At 43.1% G+C, this 14059-nt stretch overlaps 2 protein-coding genes across 2 annotated transcripts; one reads left to right on the top strand and one right to left on the bottom strand.

Annotated features, from left to right (window-relative positions):
* Positions 1 to 302: 302 nt before the first annotated feature.
* On the top strand, positions 303 to 10126 carry wdr83 (WD repeat domain containing 83). Its single transcript, XM_034206248.1, has 10 exons — positions 303 to 542; positions 1130 to 1240; positions 3475 to 3595; positions 5069 to 5174; positions 5280 to 5328; positions 5843 to 5969; positions 6086 to 6153; positions 6501 to 6609; positions 8040 to 8154; positions 9438 to 10126. Exons 2-10 carry the CDS (start codon positions 1138 to 1140, stop codon positions 9594 to 9596), a joined length of 957 nt encoding a protein of 318 aa, XP_034062139.1. The 5' UTR covers positions 303 to 542; positions 1130 to 1137; the 3' UTR covers positions 9597 to 10126.
* A 132-nt stretch (positions 10127 to 10258) lies between these two features.
* Positions 10259 to 13603, bottom strand: LOC117539893 (persephin). Its single transcript, XM_034206247.1, has 2 exons — positions 13525 to 13603; positions 10259 to 12031 (listed from the first exon to the last, which is right to left on the bottom strand). The coding sequence occupies exons 1-2, from the start codon at positions 13601 to 13603 to the stop codon at positions 11514 to 11516; spliced, it is 597 nt and encodes a 198-aa protein (XP_034062138.1). The 3' UTR covers positions 10259 to 11513.
* Between the last annotated feature and the right edge of the window lie 456 nt (positions 13604 to 14059).

Raw genomic sequence — 14059 nt, forward strand, 5'->3', positions numbered from 1 at the left:
AATGCATAGGATATTCGCGCACCGCAATATCACGTGCGGGCTGGCTTGACCGCAGTTTTCGGGGTTGGTGTGTTGTATTTAGTCTGCATCATTTCTGTAAATGCAGCGTTTTTTTTGTTGTATTTGTTTTCAGGGTTTGTTTTCCATTTCATTCTTTGCAGCTGTTTCCTGCTTATGTATGCGTTTTTGTCCGTTGTTCCGCGTTTGCACCTGCCGGCCACCGTATCTCTGGTCTGGTGGAAAGACTTTTTAAAAGTGTGAGAAACAGTAAAATCCAGAGGGAGGCAGTGATGCAACACTGTGGAAGCAAACAGCCGTAAAACACCAAAGAAGAAGAAGCAGAGGAAGTGCTTTTATTTTGAAAGGAGTCTGTGTTCCCAGCGTGCATTGCGCTTACTCGCAAACATGGTGGATAAATGAATGGAAGAAGCTGTTAATGGCTAAAAATCCGGAATAAACTTCTTATTAATTCATGATTTGAAGCACCGGGAATTCAACATGTCATTACCCTGAAGCAAACTCGCTTCAAGTCGGATATATAAGTGAGTGTCACCTGAACAACTGCTGAGGGTTGAAAATGATTCAGTAACACATGCTAATGTCTACTGTAAATATTGCACTGTTAGACCAACATGTGATCCTAAAACGCTCTTATTTTGGTCAAATCCATTACTTTTCAGTGCATTTGTTTTTATTTTGCAAGAAGAAATGCTTACCTAGATTATACTGTAGTTTGAGTAACGTTAGCAATCAGTCTGTCTTCAGAGCTTTGTTGTACAATTGATATAGTGTAAAAGGAGGTTTTATAGCTATTATTATGTCGTAAACTTCTGTACACCCCCTCATCAATATATTTACTACTACTGTTTATTATAAATGTTTCTCATGCTAACACACAGTCGCGATGTTGTACACATGTGTTATTGTATTTCTTTCTCTTCTTTATGTATGACTTGCATTTGTTTTCTGCTCTATATTTCTGTTCTTGGCTCGTGCAGTATTTTGCCTGTATGTGTGTTCTCTCTCAATATGCTCATCACACACAAGGACATGTTCTTTGTAAATAAATAACCTTCTTAAGATAAAACCATATTCTGATTCTGATTATATTTATAATGTGTCCTCCCAGGTAACGTGATGTCGTTCCCGGAGCCCAGACCTCAGGTTCCTCAGCTCCCTCAACACCTGCTGAGGAGCATCGACTGCCAGCAGGGGGCCGTCCGGGCGGTGCGCTTCAACGGTGAGACAGAAATATATATCATACTGATGTTCAGACTGTTGGGGTTTAAACATCAGTAAGATAAGATACAGCTTTATTTATCCACAGAGGGAACATGTGGTGCTGCACTTGCCAAATAAATAGAACAATACAATAATTGGCGTATGCTAAGGCTGGATGATTTGGAAAAGTCACATTATTTTTGACTGATAATGAAATTGTGATATGATTCACGATCAATCAATCTTATGTATATAGCCCAATGTCACCAATGTTAGGGAGGCGTGTGGTACAGTGGGTTGTGCGTTGGTGTTCGTATCAGGGGGTCACAGGTTCAAACCCCACTGCAGTCAGCATGTCGTTGTGTCCCTGAGACACTTCACCCCAAATAGCTCCTGTGGGGATCGCCCACAGTGTTGAGTATGTAAGTCGCTTTGGATAAAAGCGTCTAACAAGTGACATGTAATTTCATTTCAAACCTTTATTTAACCAGATTGGTCCCATTGAGATCATAGATCTCTTTTTCAAGGGAGACCTGCAGCATATAGGTTCCACATGAAACATAAAACAATAAAGGACATCATACATTATATTTACAGGATACATTTACATAGTTATAGACATTTACAAGTGCCCATAGTATCAACGAGCATTTCACAGTAATGTAATGTAATGTTACATTTGTCTCAGTGGACTTCACAGTGTGTACAGAATATCAATACGACACCCTCTGTCCTTGGACCCTCTGTCCTTAGACCCTCTGTCCTTGGACCCTCTGTCCTTGGACCCTCTGTCCTTGGACCCTCACATCGGACAAGAAAAGACTTCCAAAGAAACCCCACAGTCAACGGGGGAAATGCTATAAACCTTGGGGAGAGCAACAGACGTGCAATAGATGCCGTGTGTAAATTGAAAAAATAATACATTTACAACATACGCAGTCAAATGCTCGAATGCACGACATTGAAGGGGTTTATCATTTTTAATCATTAGCTTGTACACATTGTGTGCTTCGTGACATTTGTGAGTGTCAACGGTGAGAGAGAGACAATAATATGTATCGTACTGATGTTCAGACTGTTGGGGTTTAAACACAAGTAAGATAAGATACAGCTTTCTTTATCCACAGAGGGAACATCAGGTGCACTAGCCAATTAATAGAACAATTGAATAGTTGGTGTGTACTCAGAATCAGAAACAGGTTTATTAGCTGGTAGGTTTACACATACGAGGAATTTGACTTGGTGTTGTGGTGCAAGTAAAACAAAAATAAAAAAGCACAGATAGAGAACTATCTTAAAGGTCCCATGTCATGCTTTTCTGGTTATCACCCGTCCCCTTGTGTGTTATGAAGGTTTTTCTGCATGTAAACGGTCTGCAGTCACAAACCCTCAAAGTACACCCTGTAGCGAGTACAACTCTAACACAGAGAAGACCTGTCTGTGCTGCCCCAGAACGCCTCGTTGGACATTTATCTTTTTCCATTGTTTACTTCTTGGGTTCTGTGACGTTACGTCCGTGGAGCCGTTACGTTTGGACCAATCCACGGACTTCCTCACACACACACACTCGGCTGGACGTTGCGAGGCTCGCTGCTGCGAGGAGCGGGACAGTGAGCTGGCTCACTGGTGTGGGGTCGGCGAGACACCACGGAACTCAGCCTGGGCACACACACAAACTCCCAGCCAGGCTGCGGGTGTGTGTGTGTGTGTGTTCGGGCTGGGTTTCGCTGTGTCTCGCTGTCTCGCAGACGGCCACTGGGCTCACGGGGGGGGGGGGGGCAGGAGCTCCAGCAAGCCGTGTAGGACAGAGAGTGAATACACAGACTATACAGAGATGCTGTGAGAAACCAATGTGAGTTTGGAACATTGCATAATATTAATTTATTTGAGTAGACCTCAACAATGGAATCATGATCAGTAGAAATGGCCATGACACGGGACCTTTAAGTACACTATAGTAACATTAAAAAAAATATATAGTAAAAGAAAATAAAGCAGAATTGACATTGATATAGAATGGGAATACAATATAAAATATGTGCATTAAAAAACCTGGCTGGATGATTTGGAAAAGACACATTATTTCAACTGATAATGAAATTGCGACTTCCCAACATCGAAGGGGTTTATCTATTTTGAGTCATTAGCTTTTAGACATTGTGTGCTTGGTGCAATTTGTGAGCGTGAACCCTCCATGTGAGCCTTGAGTCGTCCATTAAGTGTCTTTATCTTCCCTCCTCTGTGTGATGTCAGCTGACGGGAACTACATTCTCTCCTGCGGCAGCGACAAATCTCTGAAGCTGTGGAGCGTGAGTCGAGGCACTCTGCTGAAGACGTACAGCGGGCATGGATACGATGTGCTGGACGCTGACGGGTGAGAGAGTTTCTATTACAGCCTCTTCCATAGTGTGGCAGGGAGGTTTAATCAGACGTATGCAGCCAAAATGCACACAGGGATTCACAAAGCTTGGAGTTATGTACAAACCAATGCAGTGAACGTTATTGACTTGTAATAATCAAGAAGCTTGGCAACTCTGTTCATTTCCCTTCTTATCATACATGACACCATGTGGAAAAAAACAATATATCTAATCTATTCCAGGCATTGATAGTCTAGTCTGATAGTGTAAATGTCATTCCTTTATAAATGCTTTTTAAATAATACTCCAGAAGTCTGTTTTCAGTGTACATTATGGGGTTACTAATACACGATAATATATGAGGAAATATTATTATGTTGTATTTGTTACGCAATGATACCCTACTGTTTATTTTCAGGCCTGTTCAAAGTTTAGAAATGCACTTAAAGGTGGGGTAGGTAGTTAACTTCAGAAACACTTGTTATATTCCATGGAATACTCTTAACATCCCGATAGCAATGAATCACTCGAATCACTTCACCACCAACGAACTGTCACAAGGGCAAAGAAAATCATTTCTGACCCCTCCCACCCAGGTCACCATGTCCTCCAACTTCTGCCCTCAGGGGGGCGCTACAGGTCACTGTCCGCCGAAACCGCCCGCTTCAAAAACAGCTTTTTCTCCTTTGCAATACGGACACGAAATGGACTCTAAATAACCCCAATGAACAATAACAATCCACCACACCTTGATCTTTAGGTTATATGTCTTTGTGCTGTGTGTTGTACTTTCTATTGTCTGTTTATTGTATGTTGAATTGTATGGAACAAGCTGTAATACTCTGCACTGAACACGAATTCCACCAGCCTGGCTGTGTGGTCATTAAAGATTCTAATCTAATCTAATACATGAAATGCTTTGACAATAAATACATTAAAAAATATAACTGGATGGCCTACCTGCCTGTCAGCCTTCCATCTGTGCACAAACTCATCTCGTGCCCTCATTGGTCATGTGCACGTTCGTGTGTGTTGGGGGAGGGGCTCTGTGAGGAAGTCTGAAGGAAGGGGCAGATTTCTTCCGGCTGTGTATTTTCACATTCTAGCGCACTCGAGCCGGTTTCTCCAAAATGACCTACCCCACCTTTAAGAAGCCTATTTGCACTCTAGATGCAGCTGGATTTGAAATACTGTTTGAAAATGAAGGCCACTGTAAACCATATTTCATTTGACAGTACTGTACCTTTTTGTAGTTTATTTGATCAATACACAGTACATTAAAGTAGTGAGTGCAGTCATTTAAGAAGCATTTGAAACAGTAAATAGCATTCTGTAAAAATAGCAGACCATCCTTTCCATTACTTCATATTTACAAATGTTCATTAGATGGTAATCTGAATGCATAATAAAGATACAGATGGTGTTCAATTCCACCTGGACGCAACATGCTGCATAAATAATGTTTATTATTTGTCTTGTTTCACCAGTTCCTTTGACAACAGCCAGCTGTGCTCCTGCAGCTCTGATAAGTCGTTGATTCTCTGGGACGTGGCCACGGGACAGGTCACTCGTAAACTCAGAGGTCACGCTGGGGTCAGTCTGAAACCGATACTGTACTTCAGTTTGGTTTTTGTCCTGTCTATTAAACTCTCTTAATGTTTAACTCTGAATGTTTGTTCTCACCTAACTGTCTTACAGAAAGTCAACTGTGTCCAGTTCAACGAGGAGGCGTCTGTCATCTTCTCTGGTGAGTCTTCGTGTTAAATACCTTGAATGCACAAAACATCATTCCGTAGAGACTTCTAGTTAGTTTAGTGCGATTTCCGTGTAAACAAAGGGCAATATATATTAAACTTTGGCGATTAGACCCCATCGTGCTGTGATGGATTTAGGGGGCGGACTAGGAAAGGTGGGGGCTTGCTAATTGAAAGAAAGGGCGAGTGAGTGAGAGACAGTCTTCCTCAAAGTGTGTGTGTGTGTGTGTGTGTGTGTGTGTGTGTGTGTGTGTGTGTGTGTGTGTGTGTGTGTGTGTGTGTGTGTGTGTGTGTGTGTGTGTGTGTGTGTGTGTGTGTGTGTGTGTGTGTGTGTGTGTGTGGGTGTGTGTGTGTGTGTGTGTGTGTGTGTGTGTGTGTGTGTGTGTGTGTGTGTGTGTGTGTGTGTGTGTGTGTGTGTGTGTGTGTGTGTGTGTGTGTGTGTGTGTGTGTGTGTGTGTGTGTGTGTGTGTGTGTGTGTGTGTGTGTGTGTGGGGGTGTGTGTTGCAGGCTCTCTTGATGGGACAGTTCGTAGCTGGGACACTCGCTCCAGGAGGTTTGATCCGATCCAGATTCTGGACGAGGCTCGAGACGGCGTCAGCAGCCTGAAGGTGGCTCAGCACGAGCTGCTCACCGGGTCAGAACACAATCACTTCCTGACATTAAATACAGTTCATTTGAAGATTACATCGATCATAAATCGTCACCGTGGCTCTGTTTTGAAATATCCTCCTGTTATTGTCTCACGTTCAGGTCTGTGGACGGCAGAGTGCGGCGCTACGACCTGAGGAAGGGACAGCTGCACGTGGACTTCATCAGCAGTGAGTAATTCATGATGCATTTCAGCATTCACCACTAGCAGTACTACAAAATGCAGTGTGTGTGTGTGTGTGTGGCCTAGCATTACTATACTTGTGGGGACCTAAATCTGTTTACATAGTCACGTGTGGGGACTCGCCGCCCTTATGGGGACAAATTGGAGGTCCCCATAAGGGGAATCATTAATTTTAGGGTGAAGACTTGGTTAGGGTTAAGGTTAAGGGTTAGGGTTAGGGTTAGGCATGTGTTGGTTATGGTTAAGGTTAGGATGAGTCTCCAGGAAACGCATGCAAGTCAATGTAATGTCCCCTGAAGTGATGTATACATGGTGTGTGTGTGTGTGTTGCAGGTCCCATCACATGTGTGTGTTTCAGTCAGGACGGTCAGTGCACTCTGAGCTCCAGTCTGGATTCTACCGTCAGACTGCTGGACAAAAGCACCGGGGAGATGCTGGGAGAGTGAGTCGTGTTCACTCTCATCTGTCAAAGTTAGAACCTGTCCCTAATTGCTAGGCGACTTATACTTATGAGGCGGAAGCAGGAGGCGTCTCCCACTCATGTCCAGTGGGTGACAGAACTTACGAAGTTTCCACACATGGCTTCACTTGCAAATGTTATAGGACATGGAAACCAATTTTAACGTACATGGAAAGTTTGAATCTGTGTGCTCTTCCCTAAAGGCCCTGTCACACTGTCCTGAAATTGACACCCGATGGACACACGATAAAGGAAATGTTCAAATTCGGCTGTGATCGTAGCAACATCGCGCCATTCGTGAGGGCATCTAAGCCATCGTATGACCGCCGGTGGAGTTTCTCAGGCTCCGGCAGCAACTTCGTGAGCGGCAACTTCGTAAGGCACTCGTGAGGGCATCTTGTCAAATCGTGTCATCTTCGTGTTATCATCGGTGCATTCGCCCTCACTCTGATCGGGGCGAATGCCCGATGGCACCGATGATAACACGATGCCCTCACGATGCCCTTACGAAGGGCAAAATTGACACACGAAAATGAACCTTCTCAAGGTCCTTCGGCAATTTTTTGGCATGCCAAAGATTTTGCCACCGCTCACGAAGTTGCTGCCGGAGCCTGAGAAACTCCACCGGCGGTCATACGATGGCTTAAGATGCCCTCACGAATGGCCCGATGTTGCTACGATCACAGCCGAATTTGAACATTTCCTTTATCGTGTGTCCATCGGGTTTTTTATTGCACAACAAAATCATGTAAATATATTATGTAAATAACCCAATTTGTGTTCTGTGAAACTAAAAAGGATATAATATATTATTTTGAAGGACAGTTGACAGGAAGTTGTTGTTGTTATGGAAACAACATTACGGAGAAAACGTAATATTTTCTACATATAAAGACGGATAAAGTAAAGAACAAAGTCTGAAGATATCAGTACAGTATCATAGTACTGTAACATAATTGTTTTTGGTACTTTCATTGCAGTTGTATGTCTTAAATGTAATGTAAATGTTGCCTTCGTGTGTGGTTCGGGGCCATCTTCGTGCGAAATTCACAATTCCATATTCGTGTGTCCATCGGGAGTAAATTTCGGGACAGTGTGACAGGGCCTTAACTGATTCCTCATTTTTTATCTTTTAATTTTTAAACTGAATTACAGTATAACACATTAACTATAGCCAACCATGACTAACATGTATCTCTGTGCTGTGATTTCAACCATCTGTTTGTCTATCATTTTAAATGTTTTTGTTTTATTAATCTAGTCTTATTCTGTAGGGGGGGGGGGGGGTTCCTCCTAGTAAAACAAATGGACAACCTGCACACTTGTCTTTGTCACTGTTTGTGTTGTTTATGAAAAAGGAAAATACAGTTTAAAAATAGAAAGTTCATGTTGTCTGTTTGTCTGTCTCTCAGGTATACGGGACACAAGATGAAGGGCTATAAGCTGGACTGCTGTCTCTCCGGTAAAGATACTCACGTGCTCAGCTGCTCAGAGGACGGACACGTGTACTGCTGGGACCTGGTGGAGGTGCGCTTCATTCAGCCTCATTTTACACAACCTAACTTACAAACAGTTGGCTTTAAAATGTGTTATTTCAAGACATTTTTCACAAATAAGTTTGTGGATGATCTTGATTTCACAATTAAGACGTTGTTGAGTTTTTCAAATGTTTTTTTTATTGCCCCTTTGACAACAAGCCGAGTGCCATTTACTTCTATTATATTGGAGAGAAGGCAGACCTAGTACTATAGTTGGAAGAAGGGTGAACTCTCCCTTTTTAAGTTGACAAAAAAATAGCTAGTTGGCTATTAGTGCACACTTTTATCTTTTCAGGGATCCGAAATGAGACATTTATCCACCAGATTTGAGATACATGACGCGTGTACTGCTGGGACCTGGTGGAGGCACGCTTTCATTCAGCCTCATCGTGCATTTTATAGAATGGGTTACCTTTAGCATTTTACACAACCTTAACTTATAAACAGTAGGGTTTAAGAATAGTCATTTCAAGACATTTTTCACAAACAGTGGGTGATCTTGACCAGGTCATGATTTCACAATAAAAACTTTGCTGAGTTTTTTAAAATATGTTGTTTTTGCCACTTTGACAACAAGCCGAGTGCCATTTACTTCTGTTATAGTGGAGAGAAGGAAGACCTAGCACAAAAGTATAGTAAGAAATGTCTTTTGATTTTCGAAACTCTCCCTCTTAAAGGTGGGGTAGGTAAGTTTCAGAAACCGGCTCGAGTGCACTAAAATTTGAAAGTACACAGCCGAAAAGAATCCGCCCCTTCCTTCAGACTTCCTTACAGAGCACCTCCTCCAACACACATGAACGCGCACAGGACGTCAGCAGACTGGTGAAAGTGGCCGCCTGTTGCTGGCGAGTCATTGAAGTACTGCTGCAATGCACGCCCAATGACGGCACGCCCAATGAGGGCACGAGATACATTTGTGCGTGCACGAGATGGAAGGCTGACAGACAGGGCGGCAATTGTACTTTTTACAGCACCACGGCTTCCACAGATGAAATGTTTTTATGGATTTGTTGTCAAAGCACTTCAGATATTCATTGCTATCGGGATGTTAAGAGCATTCCATGGAATATAACAAAAAGTGTATCTCGAGCCGGTTTCTCAAACTTACCTACCCCACCTTTAAGTTAACAAAGAAATAGCTAGCAAATCCTTATATTTTCACTCCAAAATGAGACATTTATCCACCAAATGTTTGATAAATAATGTCTAACCTTCTGTTAGAAACAGACATTGTTATTGTTCTGAAAGCATGTGCTGTATTTCTTCCTGCAGGGATCTCTGACGCTGAAGCTTCCTGTGGGGAAAGCTGCCGTCCAATCACTGTCCTTCCACCCCACAGAGACCCGCCTCCTCACCGCCATGGAGGGGCGTGTCCAGGTGTGGGGGGCGGAGCCTGAGGAGGAGGAGGAGGAGGAGGCCATTGCCACGTAGAGGTGGAGGAAATATGAGTTTGCATCATGAGAAGATTGTATTTTCTATCATAACAATTAAATACTCAACTTTTAACACCATCGACCTCATGGTGGCATAAAAACCTCTTACTTCCATGTTTAGTTTTTGAGTCACAAGGCGTCGTTGGAAAGAAATAAGAATATTCAGAAAACATAAATCTGAAGTCTCAAAAGCAGTGTTTGTGACGTGTAATTGGCCTAAACATTGTCATTTTGTTCCAAGAAGTGAGTTATTGAAATCTACTGCTTTGATTTAGATAACTTCAGATATCTAGATGATCTTATTGGTTCATTTCTTCATTAAAATGTAATTCTCCTAAGATTAAAGCTATTGCAGTTTGATACAAAAACAACTTTTTAGAGGCTTTGTTCACAAATGTACAGAAAACATGACGTGGATTTGGATTTAAGTGGATGATAGTTATTTGAACTCGACTTTGATTTTTGTCTGTGTGTAAAACTTCTATTTTTGTACAAAACGTTAAATAAACCAGTTTTTCTCTGAGTACACATCATGTCATTTCTCTCTTTATACTAATCGCCAACACTGTTCTGTACAAAGGTGTCTTTATTAGGAGCAGAACACACAATGAACATATTACAAAATAAGTTAATCAGCACGACAAAAGAATGGCAACAAATAAATAAATAACTTATCTTACATAAATACATTTTTTTTTACGAATCAGTCTGAATTTTAAAGAACTTCACTCAGCTGTGTCGTTTGTACGCAGCTTCGTACATTGAATCCATCGTCTAATAACCCCACAATTGCACTTAAGAATTAAAATAAATACAGCTTATTTACAAAAACAATCAAGTAGCTTGTAGTTGAATAATGTCTCGTTTCAGTTTCACCTTTTTGTCAGAAAACTAGTATCGTAATAAGGCAGCTTGCATTTGCCGGGCTCTTTTCTAATAACTTATTTTATATTTATTGCCAACGTCAGATGAGAAAAACTCCCTTCACTCTGCAAACTGTCCATGAACTAAAATAAGAGCCATATTTTCTGCTATGGGAGTACTTCTTTAAAGCCTGCAACCGCCAACGGTCGTAAACTTCTAATCCCGTTGAGGCCCGTTAGATCACCAGCTGAAGTCAAAACACTTAAATCAACAACCCTGGATTCATGAGAACTCACCTGCAAGTGAGAGGGGAAATAGCTTAGAAGTTTGCTCATTCATTTTGACATAAATAAGCTCCCAAGAACAGGTTTCAGCTGTCATTTAGATTACAACTCATCATTTACAGACACTGATACAAACGTATCCTCACAAATTGTCCCAATGCATCCCCTTCCCCCGTTTAAAGGTCTCTTATCATGCAAAATGCACTTTTCGATGTCCTTTATATATAAATATGTGTTCCCGGTGTCAGAAAACAAAACCCTCTCTTTTCCTCAGTACCCAAATCTCAACAAACGTGGGAACAACGGAGCTGATCCAGATTTGCTGCTGATATGACGCAATATCGGAAATATGGACTGGCTTTACGCCCACGCTAAATAGCATGATAGGAGATGTAACTTAGGGTTAAAGAATAGTTATTTCAAGACATTTTCCACAAAGAGGTCTGTGGATAATCTCATGATTTCACAATAAAGACTTTGTTTATGTGTCCTCACAAATGGTCCCAATGCATCCCTTTCCCCTCGTTTGAATAATCAAATAGCATGATAGGATACCTTTAAAGGACCAACCAAGATTCATGAGGTCTCACCTGCAAGTGAGAGGGAAAATAGCTTAGATGTTAGCTCATTCATTTTGACATAAATAAGCTCCCAAGAACAGGTTTCAGCTGTCATTTAGATTACAACTCATCATTACACTATGATACAAACGTATCCTCACAAATTGTCCCAATACATCCCTTTTTCCCCGTTTAAATGACCCACGCTCAGCCCACGCAGCTGCAGCCGGCGGCCGACAGCTTCTCCACCTTGTGCCAGCGGTGGGAGTTATCGAGGAAGGCGATGTCCTCGTGCAGCGTGGGCCGGCAGCAGGGCGCGTGGTGGTGCTCCCTCACGTCTCCGGGCAGCACGCCGCTCTGCAGCAGGTTGCTGAGCGTCAGGTCGTGGTTGTTGCGAGCGTGAGGGCACGTCCCGCTGCAGTACTTGAAGAGGACCGTCTCGTCCGAGTCGTAGCCGAGGCCCAGGTGCCGGACCTGAAGCAGTACGGAGCGCAGGCCGCACGATGAGGCCACGGCGGAGCGGCGAGACCGGGCCGGGACGAGGGGAGCGGGGGAGGGATCAGAGGCTAAGAGTCCAGAGGCTCCGAGTCCAGAAGCTCCAAGTTCGGATGCTCCGAGCCCAGAAGCTCCAAGTTCAGATGCTACGAGTCCAGATGCTCCGAGTGCAAAAGCTTCAGCAGATTCATCCCCGTTGTGTGAAGAAGATGCTGTTTCTTGTTTGTGATCTGGAAAAGGAAGAAAGTGTCAAATCTTATGAACAGAATTCAATCAATCAATCACATTTTATTCATATGGCGTAATCAGGGCCGCCCCTCCCTACACGCAGAACACAGAGTGCGTAGGGCCTCATCCAATGCGCAAATGCGGCACAATAATGCACACCACAATTTCCCCGCAGCGAGGCCCCGGCACTAACAGTTCACGAGCGTGCTCTACCCCCCCCCCCCCCCCCCCCCCCCCCCCCCCCCCCCCCCCCCACTCGCGACCCGTGAGTGACGAATTGTGTACAGACCCGGGGCCTCATAACACAATCTGACGTAGGGCAACAAGTTGGCCAGGGGCGTAATTACCCAAATTACACATTTGTCTCAGGGGGCTTTACACTGTGTACAGCAGACTGTCTTTGGACCCTCACAGCAACGGGTAAAAACTCACAAAGAAACCCCACAATTTAGAGAGAAAAAAAAAAGGACATATTCTGCTCATCTTCACCCTCTGTCTGAAACCAGAGCCCAGTCTGCTCTGATTGGTTAGCTGGCCGCCTCTGTTGTGATTGGTCAACCTCTTAGAGATGTCCCACCCCTTAGCCTATCACGTACAATATGTTGGAGTGCTAGCGTGAGTGTTTCATCGTGATGTCACTATGTTCAAGTAAACAAAGGAGTCCAATGGAGGCATTTCAGGGGTGAGAGAAACTCCCTCTGGAGGAACACAGGGATTTTAGCCTTTGCAGACCATTTACATGCACACAAACCTATAGAACACACTACAGGGAAGGGGAAACGGACAGACGTGCAGTATGTTTTTATATTTGAAAGATAACAAAATACACAATAGACAATCCAAATGACAAAAAGGTTGAATTCCCTGGTAGAAAATATATGAAAAAGCAAACAATATCAAGCTTAAATGCGGGTAATTTACACTCAGAGCCACTTCTTAAGATGCCAAAAAGTATATATTATTTCCATAAGCCATATTTAACACATTACCGGTACTCTCAAAGCAAGATTTTAGCCAAACGGTCACAGGTCGCGAGCCTCCCAAAAAGCAGAATAGGGCCTCTTTAAAAAAGCACAGGCAGACGTGCAAAAGATGTGTATCGATAAAGTTACAACAAAAAACGACAAAAAGTTAAATTCCCTGAATGAAACAGTAAACAATATCAAGCTCAGATGCGAGTATTTTACAATCGGAACAACTTCTCAAGACGCCGAAAAAGTCTACATTTGTGTCATAGAAGCCATATTTAACACATTACTCTCAAAGCAAGACTTTAGCCAAACGGTCAGAGGTCACGACCCTCCCTTCAGAATCAGAATACCTTTATTAGTCCCACAGAGGGGACATTCACATTGAGCCAAAGACAGCTTCATGTGGCATGCATTAAAACAAAAATGAAAGATACCAAAAAATATATATATTAAAGATAACAAAAACTAAATTATGATAAAACACAATTGACAAAAAACCCAAAAATAACCCACCCAGGACTCACCAATCAACGATGGCAGAGAGTGGCCCTCGCCCCTCTGGACGTAACACAGAACCAGGATCAGCTTCAACAGGACCCTCATGGCTGGAGTCTGCTCTCCGTCCGCTCAGTCAAACAGACACGTGTGTGTATGTGCGTGTGCGTGTGTGTGTGTGTTTGCCAGCGAATGTCTGCGTGATGATGCTTAAGATGCAGACGACCTCCAATATATAGCCCTGGGAGATGAAGGGGGGTTGAAGGGATGATGAGGAGGTGAGAAAGGGGGGAGACAGACGTTAACCCGTCCCACCTTAATCTGACAGGAGCGGGCGCTTTACCCAGAATCCATCCTGTTCAGATTATCTAATTGGTGTAAATCAACGGTTTATTGTCGACTTTCCCCCCAGATGTTTTTCCAGAGGCCCAGGTGATGGTGGATTTGTGGATTTTCTGAAGTTTTGGGGCTTCTTAAAGCTCCTAAGGAGTGGATAATGGTGTCTCATCGATGATGCTAAATGATAAATGAGTCAGTAGGGTTGGGAAAATACATTCTGTTATG

Source organism: Gymnodraco acuticeps, unplaced genomic scaffold (genome assembly GCF_902827175.1).
Source record: "Gymnodraco acuticeps unplaced genomic scaffold, fGymAcu1.1, whole genome shotgun sequence".
Lineage (NCBI taxonomy): Eukaryota > Metazoa > Chordata > Actinopteri > Perciformes > Bathydraconidae > Gymnodraco > Gymnodraco acuticeps.

Bases quoted from the DNA above. Each gene is read 5' to 3' on its own strand.
- wdr83 (XM_034206248.1), top strand. From the start codon at position 1,138: ATGTCGTTCCCGGAGCCCAGACCTCAGGTTCCTCAGCTCCCTCAACAC. The intron at 3,596-5,068 runs GTGAGAGAGTTT...TTGTTTCACCAG, and splicing joins GATGTGCTGGACGCTGACGG to TTCCTTTGACAACAGCCAGC. The intron at 6,610-8,039 runs GTGAGTCGTGTT...TCTGTCTCTCAG, and splicing joins ACCGGGGAGATGCTGGGAGA to GTATACGGGACACAAGATGA.
- LOC117539893 (XM_034206247.1), bottom strand. From the start codon at position 13,603: ATGAGGGTCCTGTTGAAGCTGATCCTGGTTCTGTGTTACGTCCAGAGG. The intron at 12,032-13,524 runs GTGAGTCCTGGG...TTCCTTTTCCAG, and splicing joins CTCTCTGCCATCGTTGATTG to ATCACAAACAAGAAACAGCA.